Raw genomic sequence first — 23,974 nt, 5'->3', positions numbered from 1 at the left:
CCCTAAGCAGTGCATATTTTGTTATGCAAAATAAGTATTAAAATATGCATATTTTGTGCCTAATACCTGATACTAGCACAAACACAACCTAAAACATTAGAAAACAGCATATACATTACAAAAATGTTGTACATTCACTTTGGGAAACTATATACACATTATTTTAGTTTTCAAGTGAACTAATTTTAAAATTGTGCATCTTCAGCTAACAAATGCTTCATTTTCCACTAATCTTTCTGATACTGAATTAAAATAAGCCACAATTAATATTCAAAATTGTTGATTATAAACAACTTGGGCTTGATGGTTTCAAATGTTTCATGTTCCAAATCCTACAGTGGTATGCAGAGGCATAATAAAAAAAGTCTTCAGAATTGATAACAGTCTCAAAAATGCATAAGAAATCCCCAGCTGTGTAATCAAGGAGCATTATTATGTCCTTCCAAGAGGAGAGGTGTGTGGAGGGAAGCCGCATATACAAGCAGTTTAAATCCTTATGGTAATTTTGCTGCAGTATAAAGTATACTACCTTAAAAAATGAGTCACGAGTACCCTTTTCAGCACTATTTGACAGAGAAAAAACAGTTATTGCATTTATAATCTAACAAATATCTGACTTCTGTACAACTTGAGGATTTTTCGGAGTTATCTAAAGAATGCTATTTGATCTAAAGTGTTGATTTTTGTTAGGTCTCGGATGTAGCTTGACCATAGTACTAAACTAAAAAAGTTAACGAAAATCAACAGTGCAAAACATTTTTTCAATCCTACCACGTATCAAGAAATCATGTATAGTTGACATGTATAGTTTGACCTACTAAAAAAAAAAAAAAAAAAAAAAATCAAAGAAAAGCAGTATCTAATGTTTCCACATGGGCTCAACGTGGGTCTCACCCAAGCAGAAAGATATCTTCAGGTGTCTTGCACAGCCACATCTTGTACACGTGTAGTTCCTGATTTTGCAAGCTATGTGATCACATGCATAGAGGGCTCAATTCTGCTGTCTTTACCCACGTCAACCTACAATGGAATTAACAGAGGCTAAGAACTGCAAGAGCAGGTGAAATTTGTAATAGAACTGTATTCCTCATCAGAAGTATATATAACTGATAAACATTAAAAGAAAAAGCAGCATCTTGTCAGCTTGTATTCCTCATTTTCTTTTGCAGGTTTAGTAGTACATAAACAAATCACCAATTGCTTCAGGAGTCCATCTGTATCATCTGTACACTTTACACATAACTTAAAAAAACCCCTCAAAGCATAAAGATGGGTGGATTACAACAAATATCTTCTTTCAACTCCATTCTAGTAACCTTTCTTTTTTATTTTAATATATCACACAATATGAAGGGTCCGACAGAAAAAGCAGTGTACTGAGAAAATAAGATTGGAAATCACTTCCTGGGTCTTATTTTCTGTGCTTTAGGTGACCTCACAGAGGTCAAGGGAACAATTAGGCCAGATCCAAAGTCTTTGAAGTCAATGGAAGTACTTCCACTGGCTTCAATGGGTTTTGGATTATGCCTTTTTTGCATCAGTAGAGCTAGCTAAATCTGGCCCAATGCCATCCTATTGGTTCTAGATTTTGCAGGGGTCTCTTGAAAGTTGATTTTACTGCATTCTTGGCATATTCGAAACTTTTATGGACTTTACTAGGAATTCTGAGTATGCAAGTAATGCAGCACGGGGTACTTGAGTGTCATACAATACCCTAGGCACTGGTGAATGGGTGACAGACTAAACATCTGGTAGAACACTTAAGAGTTTTGTGTCTGCTTGAATCTTATCTTAGAAATGTTTTGTGCATCTAAATTTCCTTTTCTAATGTTAGTTTAAAATATTACTCATGCTTTATAAGAAAGAGTATATGTATAGATTATAAGAGAGTTAAAAAGGTTTACTAGGTAGTTTTATATGTGGTTCATACTTAGAGCCAAATAGAGCAATAGCTCCTTTATAACCATGGCTCTCAGCCACCTATAATTACTTATAATGAAGCCATTTGTTTGATAGTTGTTTTTTGTCATTTTGGTTTGTTTTTTTGAGGGGGAAGAGGAAAGGGTAGGACAACAAGGAGGAAGAATGAGGATGTATGTGCATGCTCTTGGGTATAATTTCAGGAGAAGGGCCTTTTCTAGACATTTTTTTTTTTAAATTGATGTTGTCTGCCGCCTGAGTGAAATTGTTACATAAATTGCTATTGGGGGGACTTCATTTATTTATTTGCAATTTTATTAGCAGGTAATAATTCTAAGTTTAATTATTGGCAGAGAACTCAGAGCTTTGAATGTGTTTTTAATATCACACTTAAACATAATAAATAAATGAAAAATATTGATGCATCTATAATGCATATTGCTCATGTCTAGGAGATCAATTAAGCATAGATTAACCCTTTAAGAAACCTATTTATAGGATGTAGCTATCCTCTGTACTGAGATCCAAAACTTTTGTATCAGAGATGCATAATGGAGCTATGAAGTAAATCACAAAAGCCCTCTTTTCCTTGAAAAAAAGTAATTCTCAACTTGTAATTACATATCCAACAGAGTAATGACTGTAGAAGAAAAGTTACGGGCATCACGTAAGAAACTTATTCACCTTTTAAAGGGAAATTCTCTAATCTAATACCACATGGTAGATCTGGAAATCCTTTACAGTCTACCTGATAAAAAGAAAAAAGTTGGCACATGGAACTTGTACTGCATTGAACAGGAAAAATCCATTTGAATGGTTTTGAAAAAGTTGTTACCATACATGCTTGGAAGCCATTTTTGAAAGTTCGAAGTCCATGCCATTTTAATTAACAATTTTAAAAACAACAAAAACAAATCACACACATGGATTATTTACCTGCTTAAGTCTTGCTTTCAAAGCTGCTTCTGCATTCCAAAAACATAAAAACCTCCAAACCATTAAGAACTAGTAAACATTTTTTGCATATGTGTAAACAAACAAACAAACAGCCAAAATTGTTTTTGGCTAGAAATCTTAGGTAACTAGTTTGAAATGAAATTTCTCAGCTACGTTTAAGACACCTGAAAATATGTATGAGTTTAAACTAAACTATACTGCTAACACTAATTAAAGCAATGCTTTGCTTTTAAAAGATAAGACAACGTGCTTTTTCAGATCAGAAAAAATGTCACCATCTATGAAGCACATTTTGATTATGAATCTTTTTCCTTTGATAGATCAGTTGCTTCACAAAATCCCTCACAAGACAGCAATCCAGGAAAAACCAAGGTTACAAGGTTCACATTTTAAAGATTGTCAGTATTGTAGACCAAATGTTGATAGAACAAAGGATAATTGATAGATCACTTCTGTTACTATCTAAAAACATAGGACTGCAATAACACTGGGTAGATATCTTGACAGTGTTACAAGATCAGCAAGTTTGCTTCTGTAAGAACAACGGAGTGCTTTCCCTCAAAGGACGGTAGGATCAGTCAGCAAGTCCTAAAGAATTAAATCACAGAAGGGAACATATGTTTATACGTCCAGGTGACACACAGGGTGACCACTTAGCTGCATACTTCTGCCATCTTTCACTATATTTCATGCTTGGTGATAAAGTAAACTATTTTTATGATTAAAATAAGAAGAAGAAGAAGAAGAAAAATGGTTTTAGCAAGCCCAGAAAATCTGATTTGGGTTCAGCAAAGCCAGCCTTTTTTATTCCATCTATACTGAAAAAACAAAATTCAATAAAGAGCAAAGTGAATCCAGGAGGATCTTTCAAGCTATATACTCAATTTATAAATAATACAGGTTTAGGTTTTGCTTTCTTTTGAACACAGCAGCTAAACTTGCAGACTCATTATTTTTTCTTGGCTAGCTTTGTTTTTTTGAAGGAGGAATTTCCAGTCTGGATACATTACATTTAACATGGCAGAAGGGAGAATGGTTTAGAAATTTAAAAACTGCACTATTGAGAACCATGTTAACATGTGAGATTTTCACGAGGGGGAAGAAGGTTACTTTTGTTTCCAATATGTTTTCTTAATTATTTTTTGTGTAGTTAGCCTTAAAATTCAACTGAATTTAAGTTAAATGTGTAGGTAAGATTCATCAAAATAAGAGGTTCAAAATACAACAGAAACAGAGCACCTAAAAATGACCGAGTCACAAATCAAATGACTGAGCACCTACAAATGACTTTCATCTTGCATAGACAGAATGATTAATCATCGTTTCCAAGGAGAAGTGGTTTCAGAAATCAAATAATTAATACCTTTAATTAACCTCATTCCAACAAAGTGCATCTGTTTTAAATTTTGCACAATTTTCAAAATGTCTTTTTAAACACTGCAGGTTCATAAAGTCCTTGGAAAGATTTGGTTTATCCCTTTCACTGATAAAGTTAATGAAGTCAGACACCTGAATATGTTTCACTTTCCTGTTAGGTTAGGGAGTAGTAAGTAGTGGTTTTCTTTTACATAAAAACCTTCAGGGCAGGAGCCCACACCCACAGAAAGGCCTGCAAACCTGTATGCTCACATAGTCCTACATTAAAGGCTGCACTTTGACCTAGTAGCCAGATTTGATAATTTGATAATGAGGGCTATTGCTTATTCATTCAGAAAGTTTTATATTATACCATGATAACTTAGAAAAAATGACTCTTAAAAGGTCTATTTTTTTTAAAACATGGGCTTCCTGAAAAAGTTTTAACTGAGTTAATTTACTTTGAGGTAACGAATAGGATTTCTACAGTTTTCAAATATTTTCAAACTATTCACAATTGCATGCTGGCTGCTTTTAAGCACATGACTTTTAAAACTAGCTTGTCTTTTTATTACAGCATGACTATGACTCTCATTTGGGAAGAAGTTAAATAGATGTTTATGTGCTAAGCCCTTGCATTGCTCAAGTACCCTTCCTAAACAGCTGTGCTTTCGTGAATTCTTTTCCTGTTTAAAAATGGAAAAAAATCTCACCACTTTCTTTTACTCATGGAAAGGACAAAAGTCCTTTCATGGACTCAGTCCTCAGTCTATTCAAATTAATTGCAAACTTCAAAATGATTTCAATGGGAAAAGGTTTAAATTCTATTTCTTAAGCAATACCTTTGATTATTACAACTACAATAACTTTATGAATATAATTTGTTTCATTCTGATGTCTACTTTTGACAATTCTTTTGGATTTTGTAATAAAAATTGATTAGTCCATTTTCTTTCTCTATGATAACTTTCTAATCAACTTCACATTTCACTGAATGTTATCTGTCATTATTCCACAAGAGAATAAAAACTATATTGGAATGAAGAAAAAAATCCATGAAAAATAATTTAATTGCGTAAGGCTTTGTTAAAACCTTCCTCTCATGAAATCAAAGAGGACATCATCTGCTTGAAATATAGTTGCTTTCAACTAGTGAGTCCCCTTCTCTAGGAACCCCTTGCCAATGTTTTGTAATAAACAATTATATTCTCTCTCTCTCTCCCCCCTTCTCCCTCTCTCTTTTGAGGGCTTGATTCTGCCAGCCTTATTCACATTTGCTCATCTGCATAAGTGCTTGCAGCACTGGAGGGTTAACATGCTATTAAATGTGAGCAACGGTTGCTGAATCAAGCCCTAAAATGTTGCCCCATTTACCTATTGTTGTGTGGGAAACCCACACAAATCAAATGGAAAAAATTACTAGGCAATGGAAACAATGAAAATACAAAGTGCTGACAGAAGCAAAAAGCAGATGGAGTAAAGAAAGAGAGAAGAAATATTTTCTTTCATTGTCTCAGTTTTAGTCATCTCAGGTGCCCTTTGTAACAGTCATAGGTAGAACCTTTTTTAGCGATGTCTGACTTAAAGTTGATTCTGCCTTTTAAATTTGTGTGTCAAACTTGACTTGACACTATCTCTTAGATCAGTTATGTTATATCAGTTTTCATAATTTAATTTTTCATGATACATTTTTAGCATTTTCTTTAAATTTCAGAGTCCCTTGTCACTGCAGCTGAGGCAACAGGCCAAATTCATCATAGGTGGAAGTGAGTACTGCTACAGGAAAGTCATTTGCTTATGCCAACGCTGAGTAAAGTCTGATGCCAATTCAAAAAATTGGAAAAATATGTTTTCTTCTATGTACACACAACAATTTTTGGCATCTCCTTTTCAGGTCTCTGTGCACACTGCCTGTAAACTGACCAGTAAGACAGCATTTAAGGCCCTGATTCAACAATGGATTTAAGCATGTGTTTAAAGTTAAGCTGAAGCACATACCTGAATGTTAGGTGAAACATGAATGGCTTTAGGCAGGCAAATGAAATTATGCACTTAAGTCCTTTGCTCAGTCAGACCCTATATGATTCAAAGCTAGCACTTTTCCTTACAGTCCTGTGGGAGATAAAGCTAGCCGCGTTCTAATTCAGAAAACAGCTTTCTGGCTTTGCTACAAAACCCAGGTACAATAAATGCACTTATAGAAGAGCACTTCTATCATGCCACAAGACTCCCATGATCTGCTGTTATTTGTATTTAAAAATGGGCAATACAAACTTCCAATGTCAAGTGTCAATAGGTATGTATGAATAACCATACAAAACTCCAAGTCTGTAAATAAACTGAAATTAACCATTATCACAAATACATCTGTTTTTATCACTGGTTCTAATAAATTTGACAATGACAGAGAAGGTTTTCATAATCTAAGAAGCCTGTTTTATATTCTTGTAACCTTCAGATTTGAAAAGACCTTTATATAATCTATAAATTATATGTTTTTTTCTTTTGTATACAGGGTAAAATGTTTTTCAAATGCAGTGACATAGCAGAAGTGGAAAAAATCAGTCACTGCATAAGTCAACATTTCATGTTTCAAAATCAGAGTGAAAAACTGTAAACTGTTAAATTTCTCTAATGACTATTTGAAATATTGTGGGTATTTGTACTTACTTACCTGAATATCTATTTAGCAAATATCCTCAGATACAAGTTTAGATACAGAGTTAAATGTAATTTGAGCATTAGTTTACACATAATATAAATCAGAGTTTGACTATATCAAAATCCCATCAAACAGTGGGCCCCTCTTATGCTATTATCAAATATACTATACCACTGTGGGATAGCAGAGAACCATAGAACACTAGCATTATGTATGTTTATTAAATTTGGTCAGTTTTCAGAACCTTCCAAATAGGAATACTAAACTTTTATTTTACCCCTCTGGAAATTTCTCTCATGCTCAATACAGTCATCATCCCAATTCTTAATGAATTTATAAAAATATTTTTTTTATCCAATAATCCCGATAAGGTAAAAATAGGAGTTTTTATACCAAATGATAAACAGGCTCACTGACTATGAGAGAAACTAAACTTATTTAAATTGCCATACATTCGCTATTGAATCACACTTCTCCATTTTCTTTGCGTTCGTGTGTACGTGTTGTTGCCCACCTCAGACTGGCAGTTTTTAAGGTGCAGAAGCATCTTTCAAATATGTGTGTCTAACTCAATGACCAAGTTCCACGCACTAGTGTCACATGCTTTAAAATTTACATCATTAGCCCACCAAGAGCTGTATTAAGCAACAACACTAATTGAAACTGCATAATTCTTTAAAAATTACAGCACTTTCAATTAATCTAAGAGAAGAAAGGGGTGTTTATGTGGTTCATTACTTTAGTAGATTTCATTTTCTGAAATAAAAAGCCAAAAGAAATGGAAAAAAAAAACAAAAACCACATTTGAAAGAAAGCGCTGCCCCACTCTTTCAGCTTACTATGAAATACAAAAAAGTGCACCCTTCTATATCTACATATAAAACATATTAGAAATAAAACTTGTGTAAAATGTTTGCTGTGCAAACTAGAAAAACAGTCAGTCAGTCCATTCTTTTTCCTAAATATTCTGTCACATTCTCTTGCTTCCTACTGCAGAGAATCGCTGTTATCCAAGACCAGCCCACTGATGTTTGTTGTTGAGAGGTCTGTTCCATCATCTTCACCGCTGTCCACAGATTCATCCTCACTTTGCCCTGCCATCATAACTTGCTGAACAGCCAAAGTAGCACCATCAGATGACAGGGACTGAAGACTGTCTACATTCATGTTGACGGGAGCTGTAATTGTTACAACTGCTCCTAGAGACAAAACAAAAACAAACTATTAGCATAATAAGAACAAGGCTAAAATAATAATTTAGGGTTAATGGTCATGCATAACAGAATTCATTTTTCCTTTAAAAGAGAAGGCATAGGAAATTACAGTTGTAAAATCAAGTACTCAAAAATCAGGAAATGCCAGAATAAAGGTTGCCCTAAAACCTTAATTCATCCCCATTGTTTTTTCTTCAATTACGTTATCGTGTAATACTTTTTCCACAGAATCCCAACCTTATTAATTGTGCAGGAAGGAAGGTGCTCAGGAAATAATTCAGGATTATCTAAATGGAGTAATTTGTTTTCTCGATTAATCCGTCTTTCCTACCTCCCACTAAAGTCAGCAGAAAAAGTGCTATTGACTTCAACAGGTGTTAGGTCAAGCCCTTGAAGAATCAGCAATTATGCAGTAAGCGAAACAACTTGACTGTAGAAAGAGAAAGGACTGCCTTATGGTTAAAGCGCTGTAAGGAAAAACAGGTCTATTTCCTTCTTGGCCACAGAGTTTCTGTACTGACCATTTAACCGAAAAATTCACAGGTTCTAGTATTTTTTCAGTACCCACCCTAAATCACTTGCAGCTTGATTTGCAGAACCACGATTGCTTAGCACCTCAGGAAATACTGCAGGAATGAGTAGATGGTCAGGGAATCAGGAAGCCTTGAGTTACAGTTCTAGTTCTGCCACTCTGGGAAATACAGTGTGCGATCAAAGTAACAAAACACTATTGTAATGCACAGGTCGGAAAAATTAGAGTTGCATAGACAATTTTGATTCTAGCATTTCCTAACTTTTGAGTTATTTACTTTGAAAATCCTGAACAAGACTTTTAGCATTTTTCTATACATTTCATCCCCCCAAACAAAAAAAAACACAACCAGAAATAACCCCCCCAAGCATTTAGAGATACTTCTGTTCATTTTTTCCATACTGTAAGGCATAGCAATTCAGCTACTTCTGGAAATCTAAAATATAACAAAGCCACTTCAGTTCTACGTAATTAAGGCATTTTATCCAGAATTAGCTTTTCTATTTAAGTTTGGGCCAATACTCCTTACCATCTGACATTGTAAGTTCATTAGACTGCTGCTGAGCAACTCCTGAGGCAATGGAGTCAGGCCAGAATCTCTGAACTGGTCTGTTTTGAGCTGTTTTTTTCTTTGTTTTTGGAGTTTCCGAACAACTGGAATCCAGCATTGGCTGAAGAATTCGCCTTCTAGCATTGATAAACCTAAAAAACCAAAAGTAATAAAGAAGATCACATTTTGCCAAAAGATTCCAAGTTGGCAATGAAATATCACACGCAGCTTTAAGCCCTCTTAATTAAGAGTGCAATGGTAAAAAAAAAAAAAAAAAAAGAGAAAAATATAAGATCCAAAATGTCATTGTTCCTTAATACTCTGGTCTGACACTCCATTATAGAGGTGTACCAGAACTTCTTTAACTGCTAAACTAGAACGCCAAACCCTTTGATTTTACTAAGTAAACTTAGGAAGCACCCTTCTGCTTTTCTCTTGCTGGCAGCTGAACTTTCCTCCCTCCCCTTTACTATTGGCTAATACACTGCTTCTTCTAGCCACTAGGAAAGGTGCATATTCCAAGATCTGCCCACTGGAATATAAAGTTACCACAGCATGCCCTAAACAAGTCATTAGGGTTTCTCCAGTAGCCATGGTTCCTACTTGGGTCTTCTGCTTTACTTTCCTACTCAGTGGCTCTAAAGTGATTTTCCAAGCCCCCATGGAACTGATGGGCTCACTAAGCCTCCAATGTTCGGCTCTTGAGCCTCCCATGTTTGGTTCTTGAGCCAATCAACCCACTCACTTGTTAAGAGTCCCTACCAAATAGATTCTTCAGCCCTTTCCCAATTCCATAGCTCTCTCTGTTCCCCTCCTGTTTTCTTCAGCCTTCTACTTTCAGTCCAAGAATCCTTCCCATTTTTCTACTAAGTCTGATCAGTCATCAGTGATTAATCTCACTGTAGCTGGCATGACAGCAATAAGGAATAATTGTCTTGTTCCTGAGCACAGGTGTTAGAGTAAAGACAACGGTGTTCTATTGCCAGATATGCCAAAGACTTTTAGACACATCATTAAATTTATCTAATCCTAGATTCCTTGACTTACAAAACAGTCATAAAACTATTCCATATGTCTCAGGAGTGACAGGAAGTGAAATTGGCTGACCACCTTGGACAAAAGAGTGGCACATGTACCAGGAGTAGCAGAGAAAGCCAGTGTGTTTGGCATGTGGCAGACTGGGGAGGAGGTGGGAAGTAGAGTGGCAGGTTGGCCAGTGGGCAGAGTGACAGATCAGGTAGGGGACAGGGATCAGTGGCAGATTAGGAAGAGGACAGGGCTGAACTTGTTGCATGCTGACTAAATTTGTGGCACGTCTGACAAAAAGAATGGCCACCACTGCTGTCAAGATGCAAAGTGCTATTACAATTAAAACTACCCAAAGTTTAGTTAAGAAATTACTTAACTAAACTCAGATTCAACTCAGATTCTTTTTCAGAGTCATCCCTCAATAATAAATATTATGTCAAAGGTCTGGTTCTTACCAATTGTTAACCTGGAGTAGTGTCAGATTTGTCTGTGCTGCAATCTGTTTTTTTTCATCTTCTGTTGGATATGGATGCTATGAACAGAAAAAGAAACGTAAATATTTCTTCTTTGCTTCTTTCTTTCATTAGAAGAAAAAATAAAAGCTCCATTATTTCCAATTTAAAAACTAGTAGAATCTAAAAACCATGTGATTCATTAAGCCACACACTTTTCCTGATAACATCATTTAATAAAGCTTTACAAAACATTATACCCTTATAAAGTGCATATGCTACCATTTAATTGGCCGTGTCAAATTCAGGAAAAAAAATGCTTCTCAAGGCTGCCAGAGTCCTTGTTAGACAGCGTGATCCTTGGACAATACAGCATGTGATAAGATCTGATTAGTTACACTGTCTAGAGGTAGCATCATATGAGAGTACTGACAAGCTGTTTGTGGTTAAATAAAACTACTATGAATTAAACAGTGTAAGGGAAGAGTATAACATAAGAAATGTATGTGTGATTTTCTTGTATTATTTATCTGTTGTAAAATCAAATAAATCAGAAAATATTCCATGAATTTCTAATGGAATAACCACCACAGCAACCACCACCACTTATTTTTCCTTTCCAGTTCATATATGATATCCTTGTGTTACCATGAGCAGGTGGCATGTACAGACTGCTGAAAGGTTTGATGGAATGGAAATAAATACAAGCATACAATCTACAATTTCCCTCTATATAGAATTTATGTATAACTGTTCTTCATTGGGCCACAGACCGGGGAAACATGGCAGTAAATCTTTAGCTCACTAAAATAAAGGGGAATTCTACCAACACCCCCTCAAACTTCTAATAAGACCATAGAGTTCAAATATTAAATCTCTCCAGGATTAGGTTCTGATCCAATGGAAGTGGAATTAGGATCATATAATGCACGAGAAAATATGCCTTCTTGATGATGCAAATCAAAATAGACATCAAAAGACTTTGTCAAAACTTTTAACTGTTGATCATGCTTAGTCCTTACCCCAATGTGCTGAAAAAGCCATGATCTCATCACATTTGTAGCATGCTTTGGAAGAACCCCTCTTTTGTTTTTTGATGAGCCATCATCTTGATGCAAGATGTTTAGATCTTGGTTTAACTGAAACTGAAGCTACATAAATAATTTAAAAGAAATAGAGAAAATTAAAGGTAGGAACTTACTATATTAATAAAGATATTTCACAAAAATGTTTTTATGTGAAAAAATGTATAACTTACAGAAGGAACGAAAAAGTTAGCTTTATAATCAGTGTCTAAAATGGTACTTCATTTACCTGTAGAGGTCGTGCTGGTAGTTCTCTTGCAGTATTATCCTAGAGAGATCCATATGCTGGGTTAGGGGGAATCAGGTTTCTATAATTTTAGCATTTTCTAGACCCCCTCTCTAAGAAATACAGTAATTATTGTGAAGACATACATAGCACATCACAGCTACCAATTGCCCCCTTTCTTCTTCATTTAGATAAAAATCATCCTAACAAGTGGGACCAGGAGCATAGTCTTTTACAAGCAGCACACCAAGGATCTGATTCTCAATTGGTAGTCACCTTGTGCATCAATTAACACATAATGGACACCAAATGCAAAATGCTACACTGATTTATTTTATAACCACTGAGCACAGAAGACACTAAGTGTGGGAGCCAGAGGGGAAGAATCATGTTCTACATATTTAACAGGGATTTAGTCACTTAAAAGACTTATGACAGATTCAGCTAGGCAGACTATACAAGTTGCAGTCTAATTTTGTGGTCCAAACCACTCCCACTGAGCAATGATCTAGCCCTGGGAGCAAAAACTAAATAAGCACCTCCCAGTTCAGCATGAAAGTTCCCTGGGCACCTGCAATTCTGTTTTGGGTATACCCAGAATGTCCCAACCTTGCTAAACCCTGTAGGGGGCCAGAAACTGGGTAGAGTACACATCAGACCCCTGCAGACCCTAATCTAGTAGGCACTTTTTGAGTATGTTAAACATACACTAAATCAGACCCATCACAAAATGCATTAGCAATGGCCCGATTTCTAAAATGTGACCAGTATTAAGGACATCTGCCTTTTATATAATATTGGCCAGACCACTAATCCAGGAAGTAGGAAATGTTACAGGTCCTCCTCTACCCAGAGGTGTAGAAACTTAAAACTCACATCTCCTAGAGGAGTGCCCTAACAATGTGTCTAGATGCTAGGCTCCAAATGGGGCATTCTCCTCCCTCCTCTTGAAGCTAAAACATTGGACATAAAGAAATGCAAGCTGCATGGGAACAAGAAGAGAAAGTGGGAAAAGAGAGCATGAATATACAGCCTCATGGTTAAGCAGTCCCTTGGGAGGCTGGGATGCCAGGTACCAAGCCTCTGCTCCTAGCAGAGTTACTGCATTTTACATTGATATACCTATATGTTTCCCCATTAAAGAAGTGCATTGATAGACATCAGAAAGGATACTCTTCAACATTTAGACCAAGCTAGTAGGAAAAAGTATATAGTTTGCATTTGACAACCATGGTATAACTTTCTAAATCCACTGTTTTTAAACAGAGTCCTTGTTTATCTTCAAGAAACAAAGCAGGAGAGATGCAAATCTATTTTAAAAAGGTCTTTTTTGAGCTAAGTGTCAAATATCAAATGATTTTTCCCCTCACCTCCAAATGTACTTTCAGAAGTAATAACAAATATATTTTTTCTTTTTTTAAGTTCCAAGCAATTCTGTACAGAGGATTACTAGTGATATTTTCAATATGCATCCAGAGAGGAATTCTTTTTTTCTCAGAAAGCAGTGGAATACTGAAAGTAGGAATTTCAATGGTCTATCTGATGCCTCACAAGTAAAATTGGAATGAAGTCCCAAACTCTACCTATGGATGAAGTAGACCACTACAGCGGAACTCAAAAAAGGCGCATGCATGTAAGCAAAGAATTGTATCCATATGCTAGGTATATTTCCTACTGTTTTCACGTTTTCTCCCAGAAGTGTGAGAATTTTCCCTCCAAAGATTCCAGTCTCCCAGAAATCAGATTTTTCCAAAGGATAAGGAGATGCTAAGGTAGATTAATTTGCTAAACATTTGAATGGGAAAATTCATATGCACACTATTAAGTTCAAAGTTTAAGGTTCCAGTCTATGAAACTAATTTATCTTTCATAGGTATGCACATGCAATCCTTATTAATTCAGAAGTGTGCATTTCTGCCAGCAGAACTTGACCAAGTATATACTATTATAAACATCAGAGGACAAGTCTACTCTAAACATACTTTAATAATGTAATAAGTCAGTAATAGTCATTCAACTTTACACTGTAAAAAACAATCTTCCTGTTGACATATTTAGTAAATTAATCCACCTTTAATTCTCCTCCCACCTTGGAAGATTTGATTTATACCACTTTCTGATTCATGTACCACTATCCTGATGTTGTGTTGATTTGGATCATCTACTTCTTATCATGATTCCCTTTCCTGTAATGCAAGTGTCATAGCACTGCCCTATTATAAACTTTAAGTGGCTTCCCAGTAAGGACAGGCTTACTTTTATCTTTTTTAATTCAATACAACACACACTACATGGTCATCACCCATTTAGTTCAGCACAGTGTTTTGAAGGTTGAATAGCTGAATAGTGAAACACCTCCCAACATGTATAAATTCTGAAACACATAAAACAGAATTCTAAATTTCTGGTGGTAGCTGCCTTTTTGGTAAAAACTGAAATTTCTGATACCAGTAATATTGAATGATAATGTAAAAGCGGCAGGACATCCTACCATAAATCTATTTCAACAGCTAGAAAAAAATGGTAATTAAAAAAAATGCTTAACGTTTAGTCAGTAGACTTGCTTTTCTTCTATACAAGTACTCTGCCATCACCAGAAAGACACTGATAGTCAGGGCCTACAGTGCTTTTATTACATCAAGGGAGATTTTTGCAGATCTTTGGGATTTCGTGCCTGGCAACAAAGGCAAGAATCTTTGCATCAGCATTTACTTTAATTGCAGAAAACTGCTAATTTTATGCAAGGTTCCTTCTGGCAATTTATCACTCTTAATATTTTACTATTTAAAACTTTTTTTTAATCTACAAAACTTTATTGAAGACCCTGAAACAAACCTGGGAATTCTGGATCCGAATTGTCCCAGGTGACAGTGCTTGTGTCACTACTTGACCTTGTGGAGTAACCACTGTGACTGGCTGATACACTGTGCCCCCTTTGAAAAAAGAAAATTATGATCAGACTTTGTTTATATTCATATCTATATAGCAGACAAAACATCAAGCACGTGCATTTAAGTACTGAGACTGCTTAAGTGAATAAGATTGTTGTGGTCTTTGTAGAATGCAATTCATTATAAACAATTATTCTGTTATCATATCTGCTTTAAAGATGGACAAAGGCACTGCAAATAAATACTTTACAGCTGATAAGTGATGAACACCTTGACAGGGTCGTTTGACCCCAGTACTCTTTCCTGCCATGGCAGGGGGTTGGACTTGATGATCTGCTCAGGTTCCTTCTGACCCTACCAACTATGAAACTATGAAGTGGAAGTGCATTATCTAAATAGCTGATATTAAGCCTGTTATTTTATTACAACTTTTCCATTGAATAGAACTCTTCAATATTTTAAAGCTTTTTACCATTCATGAAATCTGTATCAAATATGGCTCCATTTTGGCCACATTTTCAAAATACCAGACCAGACGCTCCTGCTCCATCTAGCTTAGGCACAAGAACCAATATGCCAGTGCAGCCATGTTAGCTCAGCATTAATTAGCCACTGAGCATCTGGGTAAATTGGCAGAGGCGGAGTGTTGCACTAGCGCAAGCTATTTTCCTTCCAGTATCTGAGCAAGCTCATTCAGGTATATGTATAAATGTTTGTGAAAAGATAAATGTAGTCAAACTGAAATGCAATCACTCTGCCTGCCGCCTGACCACAGCAGCACATGTAGGAGTTTTCAAAGTTTCACTGACTGACTTCCAGGTGCTGTTACCTAGCTATATAATGCAATGAAAGAGTCATTTATTGCAGCATTCATTTTGATTAAGACTTTTGTTTGCCTAACAATATTTTGAAAAACATAGAAAAAGTGCTACTCTTGAAAATGCATAAGTTAAATAACTTTGTTTTTGGGGTTTGTTTTGTTTTCTTTAAGACACTGCATTGAAATCTCTCTCAAGTAGATGCTGTATGTAAAAAAAATGGCTATGTACAGACTTTAATTCCTACTGGAAGAAGGGGGAAGCTGGCAGAAGCCTGCAAATTGCCGTGCCTCTTCCCAAAACCAGGGACAACCTGGTTTGAAGAAGAAGCAGGGAGCCTCTCCATACCAGGAGAATAGCGATTCTCCTGGTCAAAAATGAATGTGTGTACCTGGCCTGTGTGTATGATACTTGATCAAGCAAAAACCATCAACTAGCATACGAAACCAGCATGCAGAAGCTGACATGGTATTTCAGTGGGAAGCTCTTGTCAAAGAGTTTTTAATAAAACAGTCCCATCTTCGTGCATTTTTTTTAGCAGTTGAAAAAGAAACTAAAATAAAGAGCAATGGGTTAGATTTTCTTGACTGTGTCATACCTGCTACAGTTGCCATAGTTACATTTCCCTGCTGCAATGCTGATGCAGGCACCATAATCCCTTGGGGACTGAGTGTGCCGGCAATGGCACTTGGAATTTGCTAGAAAAATAAAATAGTTAGTTTCTTTAAAAACAAAAAGTATGTTTTGTAATCTTAGTCTCAATGAATTTGGGGCAAAAAAAAAAAAAAAAAAAAAAAAAAGGCTCTCAAAGAAATAGATACCATCAGTAGAGGCCATTTTCAAAAACTGATCTGTTTGAAAACATTAGTCATGAGATAATTAAAGTAGAAGCAAAATATCTGGAGAAATTTGTGGAAAATTTTGGATATCAATACTAAAAGTGAACTGTTTCCAAAGACATGGGAAATAAAGAATGGTAGATAAAATTACAAGTTATTAAGAAACAACTTAATTTCTTCTGAAGTTTTCTGACTTTAAAATAACATAGTAGGCACACACAATTCCTAAATGTTATTTTAAGCATATCTAAACTCAACATTATAGTTATGTAATTTAAATCATACTGCTAGGCCCTGATTCTAGCCTTTCACCAATCTTAATTAAGCATGTGAATAATTGCATTGATTTTAAAGTAAATTTTATGCTCTTTGAACTACTTAGAGTGCAGAAAGTTAAAGATGTACGCTGATTCTGGAGTAACTTGCATATAAGACTATATGACTACTAGATACTGGGGCATCATAGTTCACAAGAAAGAATAGCAGAAGTACCAGAAGAGTAATCCAGGCAGTAATGATTGCTTTATTACTTTATAAAATATTGTAATGAGATACTTCAGCAACACAGCAAATGCTGGGCACATGTACATGAATATGCTATTCCTGATTTTACAAAGTGGACACAGATGATAAACACTAGGGGTAGGCATACATCTGAAAAATTATGACTAGAAACCAACACACAGCCTTGTCTACTCATTTTGGAACATTCAGACTAATTTACATGGTCAGTTGACACATCTACATTGCCATGCTATCCCGACACCTTTAAATGAGGCAGACAAAGCAAAGGAGACATTGCCAAAAAGATACAATGTACATTATGATAACTTTTCCCTTTGTTTGTTCCTACATCTCCTTCCATCAGGACAGAAAATCCAAGTTATTATGTTATGTTTTCAGTTTCTAGACTGAGACAAGTAGTAAAGAAAATATTCAAATAATTACTGTTTTTTTTTCAAGTGTCAGCAGATTTCAATAAACTTGCCCACTCTGCAGCAGTACAAAAGAAGATCGCTAATTTTAACAACAACAGAATTGTAAAGAATCAAGTAAACTGTGAAAAATTCTACTTGAACACTAAGTGCAAGAACAGTGTATTTGTAAATTTCCTAGAGGCAAGGATTTTTTGAGGCGACATCTTTTATGCTACTAAACTAAGAAAAACAAACACTAAAAAGATACCTCCTAAGAAACCCTTGCCTCACACAGTTCCTGGAGCCACTATGGCTACAATACTATTCAAACACAACCATAAATTTCCTAGGAAATTTAAGCGAATTTAAACTAGTTTGAAATGTACCTGGGATTGGACAGGGGAATAAGGACTTCCAGGTTCTCCACTTAGTAGAGTTTCACTGTTCATTTTAGTTTTCAGACAGGCAATGTAACGACTACAGAAATCCTTGCAGAGTTCATTAACCTTTTCTAGCTCTAGCAGATGAATACGTAGAACCTGGATTGCTTTTACCATCTAGAGAGAAAAAGACAGGAAGAACTCAGAAATAAGGCAAAAAGACAGTATTACTTGCAAGTATAATTCATCTGGCTAAACAAATACTTTTTCCCCTATTACTAGAAGATATAACTACTGATAGCAGAATTCTGGCCACAATACTCTAGCAAAAACTAGAGTATTATATATTAGTCACTATAGCATCCGTCTCGTCTTCATTGTAATCCATAGTACTATTGTCCTATTACAACGGGGTTAGGGCAGAGGTGGTAAATTGCAGTACTCTGAGCTACAGTCAGAAGACTCAGGTTCCACTCTTTAGTTGCACTACTTCCACTGCTGGAGTCAGAAGAAATAAAACTGCTATGAAAGCAACACCTTTAAGCCTGCTGAGAAGTCCCTCCCTTATCTGGCAGCAACCCTTCTGGCCATTAATATCAATCTACGATCTAAAAGGATAGTGGCAATAACATGAGATCAAGAGATGTGAGGAAATGGAATTGTTATACTTTTTACAAGAATAGAGAACTTCAACAAACAAAACTAAACACAAAACAAAAAAGCCCAAGCTAACAGCAAGAGCTATCATCATCAAAATGGAAAACAGTTATGGCAAACTTTGAATGAAAACATGGAGCTAGTAATGACAAGGAAGGGGCAAACAGGACATGCCCCATCTGGTATAAATTAAACATGTAATGCTTTAGAAACAGGCGCTGGTATAAGGAAGATATATTCTTTTAACCATATCTGAGGCTAAACTCTAATTTGAATGTGTCAGTCATTAGTGCTCTGGATCAGAGAATTTGTACCCACTACAGAAGAGGCTGACTAGCTTTGGTCTTTTCAACCGCAGGCAGATAGTTCAAAGGCAGTCAGCTGCATTTGCTACATGCTGAAACAGATTAATTTTCCAAAAAAAGCCAAACCAGTCTGTTTATTATTATTATTATTTATACTTTAGCACTGTAGACTGGGACTGCCTTGTGCTCAGCTTTATATACACATCTAACAAAGAAAGTCCCTTCCCCAAAGAGCTTATAATTGAGTCAAGTTAAGCAAAATATTATTACTTACTGCTGCTGGACACAATGTTGTTCTATTCTAGATGGAAAGTTATAATACTTGGTTACAGCTTTCAAACTAAAAACTTGCTACTAGCAAGAGAGCCTGATTTTTCACCTCCATCTTTGACTTGTACACTAATAACTTAAGAGACATTGGTGTAAAAGGTCTAAAGTGGATGTAACGCTCTTAAAACTAACTGATATTCTTGCAAAATACAGAGCTTAGGGAAGCAGAAACTGTGCCATTTTCCCACAATGCAACTCTATCACTATGTATTTCTTTAAAGATTGCAATAAGGAATGACAAGTTTGTCAGTTTTTTAAAATACAGGCAGTCCTTGACTTACAAGCCAGCAAAAGCTGGCTTGCATCCATAGATGCTTCTCAAGCAAATCCTGGGATGTCATTCTCCCCTTGTACTTGGTCTTGGTGAGGCCGCGGCTGGAGTACTGCGTCCAGTTTTGGGCCCCACAATTCAAAAAACTATGTGAAGATGCTTGAGAGAGTCCAGAGAAGAGCCACGCGCATGATCAGAGGTCAGGAAAACAGACCTTACGACGACAGGCTGAGAGCTATGGGGCTCTTTAGCCTGGAAAAGCACAGGCTCAGGGGTGATCTGATGGCCACCTATAAGTTTATCAGGGGTAACCACCAGCATCTGGGGGAACGTTTGTTCACCAGAGCGCCCCAAGGGATGACGAGGTCAAACGGTTACAAACTACTGCAAGACTGTTTCAGGCTAGACATAAGGAAGAATTTCTTTACTGTCCAAGCCCACAAGGTCTGGAATAGCCTGCCATCGGAGATGGTTCAAGCACCTACATTGAACACCTTCAAGAGAAATTTGGATGCTTACCTTGCTGGGATCTTAATGACCCCAGCTGACTTCCTGCCCTTCGGGCGGGGGGCTGGCTCGATGATCTTCCGAGGTCCCTTCCAGCCCTAACGTCTATGAAATATATGAAATCTACAATTTTTCAAGTTACAATGCTCCACACTTAAAACGTTTATAAATTGACACCCTGTTTCAACTTTATGACATCGGTTTCAACTTTACAACATTTGATCTGATGCGACGCCACGCCAGTGAACAAGTTTGCTGCCTCGCTCATCTCCCTGCAGAACATCTGTCCAAACTTCCTTGGACACTTTCTTTAAGAAAGCAGACAAGACTCCAGAAAAACCTGCAGCCAGGACTCCAGAGAAGACTCCAGCCAAGAACCCTTCAAAAAGTCCAACCAAGAGCCTTTCAAAAAGTCCAGCAAAGTCACCTCAAGGAAGTCCTTCCAAATCAATATGATTGCTATTTACAATCTAAATACATTAATGTATCTATATTACTCATCTATAATTGATTTGAGTACAAAATTCTGGGGTATTTTTGGTGAAAATAGGGTATTGGGCCTTGGTTCAGGAACCAATCCCCCATTTATAACATTATTTCTTATGAGAAAATTGGTTCCGAGTTACAATGTTTTGACTTAAGATGCGTTTTTCAGGAACCAATTGTATCGTAGGTCCGAGGACTGCATGTATACACTAAACAGGATTTCAGTCTTACAGAATTTTAAGATACTTTGCAACTTGCAGGCAAAACGTAGCCTTTAAGATTAAGGCCAAGTTTTATGAGCAATTATGGAAAAATGTTTCAGAGGGAACAGCGAAGTATTTTATGGAAGTGTCTTAGAAATATATGCAGATTGCTGATAAATCAATTAAGTCAAGGGTGAAGGCAAGAGCTGTGCGTCAAAAAAAATTGCACTCTTGGCTGGGTGTACTTGGGCTAAGTACTCTTGCACATAGGAATAAAAACGGCTTTGAGGGTAAGAATGATGGCAAAAGAACTAGAATAAAACCTAAAATCGGACGGCTTGAATTTTGATGGTGCAGTAGCTAATATAAGAAGTTCCAGCAGTGTTAAGACTGAATTGACACAAGGCGCTAGTCATATTTCTGTTGTGCAAGGCATCATTCACTACACTAAACTTGCTGTTCCAGATCTCAATGATATCCCTATTTTATAAAATGGAATTTATTTTGTAAGACTTGAACCTCAAACAACAACGCCAACTTCAACCTGTGCACTATTTTGGAAGTATTTGCCAAGTGCAAAGGGGTTGCTTGACAGATCAAAACGCCAAAGCCAATAATGACAAAACATATTTAGTAGTTGCCTATTTGGTATTATAATTGCAGACTAAGCAAGACTAGCCTTAGTTAAGGACAAAGTAAGGATATCAAGATAAGGCACTTTTTCAAGGTTGATTTGAGTTTCTTTTGTGACTTGAATTTTCTCTTACTTTTCAAGAGCATTCTTTCTTGCTGTTTGAAGCTTAACCAAAACTAGAAAATGGTATGCTTGAACTCACCATAATGACAGGAAATTGTTCTTCTTCCAAAATTTATTTTTAAAGGAAGAAATTTGACTAAGTAAATGTTTGAGTCTTACTTGCAAAACTGCAGTAAACTCAGATCTGGGCATTAAAAGCTGCTATTTAAAATATAAATCCCAGTTCCCCAAATTTCAGGGTTTCAACTCCACAACAATGTTCCATGGGTTTTCATGTTTTGACTCCAGACCAGGAGTTTTTAAGAACAACTGCATCCCCACCAAAGCAAGGGCCCAATATGGAAGCATACAAACTGATGATCTTTTTACACTAGTGCTTTCCAGCAAAGGTTACCATTAAAACTTGTACTTAAATTCCTACAAATCCCAAGTAAATTACCATGAAGATGCAGGTTAATGGGTTTTAACCAAATGTCAGCTCTCTTTAAGGATATACAGCTCTCAGAAGAAGTATCATTATAAAAGCTAGTCAACTGCCTGTCGTGAAGGACAGAGTGTTTCAGGGAGTGTTAACATGCCACCTCCTCCCCCTGCCCCACCCTTGGGGCTAATCATGTAAACAGCCCCTCCGACTCCAGGCTCTGGCGCAGGGGCTCCATCCCCCACACCCGCCTCCTCCCCTGCCTCTCTGCCTGAGGGGGTGGTGGTGGCTCCTCCCTGCCCACCTCGCCTCCTGGCCTGAGTCGGTGGCAGTGGCAGCTCCGTCCCCCCCACCTGCCTCTGCCCTCACCTCCTCCCCTACCTGAGGCAGTGGCGGAGGCTCCCTCCCTGCCTAAGGAGGTGGAGCCCGCACAGCCAATCACCGCCAGCCTTCGTGGTGGCACATGCGCAGTTGCCCAGAAGTTTTACGGACAAACAGACTAAGCCCTTTATTGAATTAGAATGGTCTTATAGCACTGGCATGATAAAAACTTCTACACATCTGACAAAGCAAGAAATTAATAAGATACAGCCTAAGTATATTGTTTACAATATGAAAATGTCAAATTGGGCACACTAGTGCAGCAGTAGTGTTATTATATGATCATATACGTTTCTCAAACCAGGTGGACATTATTCATATTATTATTCAGTTATCAGAGCTTTTACATGTCTGAAATAAATTACCGTCTCTCAGTTCTGACTCTTATCCTCAGCTTACTTTAATTTTAAAGTTTGGGGACATCACCAAAGACAAAAGCTAAACAGCAGACAAAATGGGAGTTAGATGCCCTAGAAAACAAAAAACAAAACAAAAAGAAAACAAAAAGATATACTGGCACAAATGTCCAATGCTGTACAAACAGAACAGAGAAAAAATGCCTTGAACCACAGCAGCAACATTCAATTCTGATTCTCTTGACAGAATTAAATGAGATCTTGAAATATGGAACAACCTTGTTTGTGTGCCTAACAGCCAAATCTGTTAGCTACCCGTGGGGGGGGAAAATCAAATAATCAGACTTTTCCCCCCTCAGTGAAACTGAACAGAAGAGGTTTTTTGTTTAATATTTTCATTAATGCTCTGGGCAATAGGATTGAGTGCACACTTAGTAAATTTGCTAGTGATACCAATTGGGTGGTGTTTCAAGTATTTTGGAGGGAGGACTAGGATCCAAAATGACCTGGATACACTGGAGGAGTGGGCAGAAAACAACGAGCTGAAATTCAGCAAAGATAAGTGCAAAGCCCTGCCTTGGGACAGAATAATTGCATGCACAAATACAGACTGGGGAATGACTGACTAGGTTGCAGTACTGTAGAGAAGGACCTTGGGGCTACAACAGACCATTATTAAGTGAATATAAGCCAACACTGCAAAAAAAAGCCAAAAGCATACTGGGTAACAGGAATGTCACTTGCAAATCAAGGGAGATGATTCTTGAGCTCTATTTGGCACTGATGAAGCCTCACTGGGAGTACAGTATCCAGTTTTGGTCTCCATATTTAAAGATATGGAAAACAAAAATGATTAGAGGCCTGGGAAGCCTGACTTATAAGGAACGGTTGAAAAAACTACGATGATGCAGTCTGGAGAAAAGACAGTGAGGGTGATTTGATAACAGTATGGGACAGGACTAGAAGCAATGGGTCTCAAACTGCAGCAGAGGAAATTAAGGTGGGGATTAGGAAGAACTTTTGGACTCTGTGGGTTGTCAAGCACTGGAACAGGCCATCTAAACAAGTAGCAGAATCTCCATCTCTTGAAATTATCCAGCACAAGTTAAACCAGGGGTGGGCAAAATACGGCCCGTGGGCCGGATCCGGCCTACGAGGCCATTCTATCTAGCCCGCAGGGCCCCTAAAAAAATTAGAAAATGAATATTTATTTATCTGCCCTTGGTTCCTGTCAAAAATTACAGGAACCAAGGGCAGTAGGACCCAGAGGAATCCCGGCGGGCTCCCACAACAGCAAGGCCCACCCGGCCCCATGCTTAGTTTTTCCCCAGACTCCTTCCCGGTGTGGAGGAAAGCAGCCCCTCCCCCGTCCCGTGGCCCACAGCCCATGCAGGACTCTCTGGAGCAGGCACAGGCAGCCCCAGGCAGGCTGCGAGCGGCTGCAGTGCGGGGTGCCAGGCACAAGACAGGCG

At 37.2% G+C, this 23,974-nt stretch overlaps 1 protein-coding gene across 2 annotated transcripts in view; it reads right to left on the bottom strand.

Annotated features, from left to right (window-relative positions):
• Positions 1-7,724: 7,724 nt before the first annotated feature.
• Positions 7,725-23,974, bottom strand: part of LOC102378889 (homeobox protein PKNOX1) — a 20,555-nt gene continuing 4,305 nt past the window's right edge. The window contains exons 2-9 of one of the 2 annotated variants that reach the window (XM_025214541.1): positions 17,835-18,005; positions 16,291-16,390; positions 14,819-14,916; positions 11,987-12,025; positions 11,695-11,823; positions 10,676-10,752; positions 9,171-9,343; positions 7,725-8,094 (exon numbers count right to left, since the gene is read on the bottom strand). In XM_025214541.1, the coding sequence (XP_025070326.1) occupies positions 7,883-8,094; positions 9,171-9,343; positions 10,676-10,752; positions 11,695-11,823; positions 11,987-12,025; positions 14,819-14,916; positions 16,291-16,390; positions 17,835-18,005 (999 nt within the window). In that variant the 3' untranslated portion in view covers positions 7,725-7,882. The remainder of the gene's footprint in view (positions 8,095-9,170; positions 9,344-10,675; positions 10,753-11,694; positions 11,824-11,986; positions 12,026-14,818; positions 14,917-16,290; positions 16,391-17,834; positions 18,006-23,974) is intronic. The other variant, XM_006032814.3, reaches the window with a different exon arrangement.

Source organism: Alligator sinensis, unplaced genomic scaffold (assembly GCF_000455745.1).
Source record: "Alligator sinensis unplaced genomic scaffold, ASM45574v1 scaffold643_2, whole genome shotgun sequence".
In the NCBI taxonomy this organism is placed as follows: domain Eukaryota; kingdom Metazoa; phylum Chordata; order Crocodylia; family Alligatoridae; genus Alligator; species Alligator sinensis.
The sequence above is the reverse complement of the archived record's forward strand: the minus strand, read 5'-3'. Positions and strand labels throughout refer to the sequence as shown.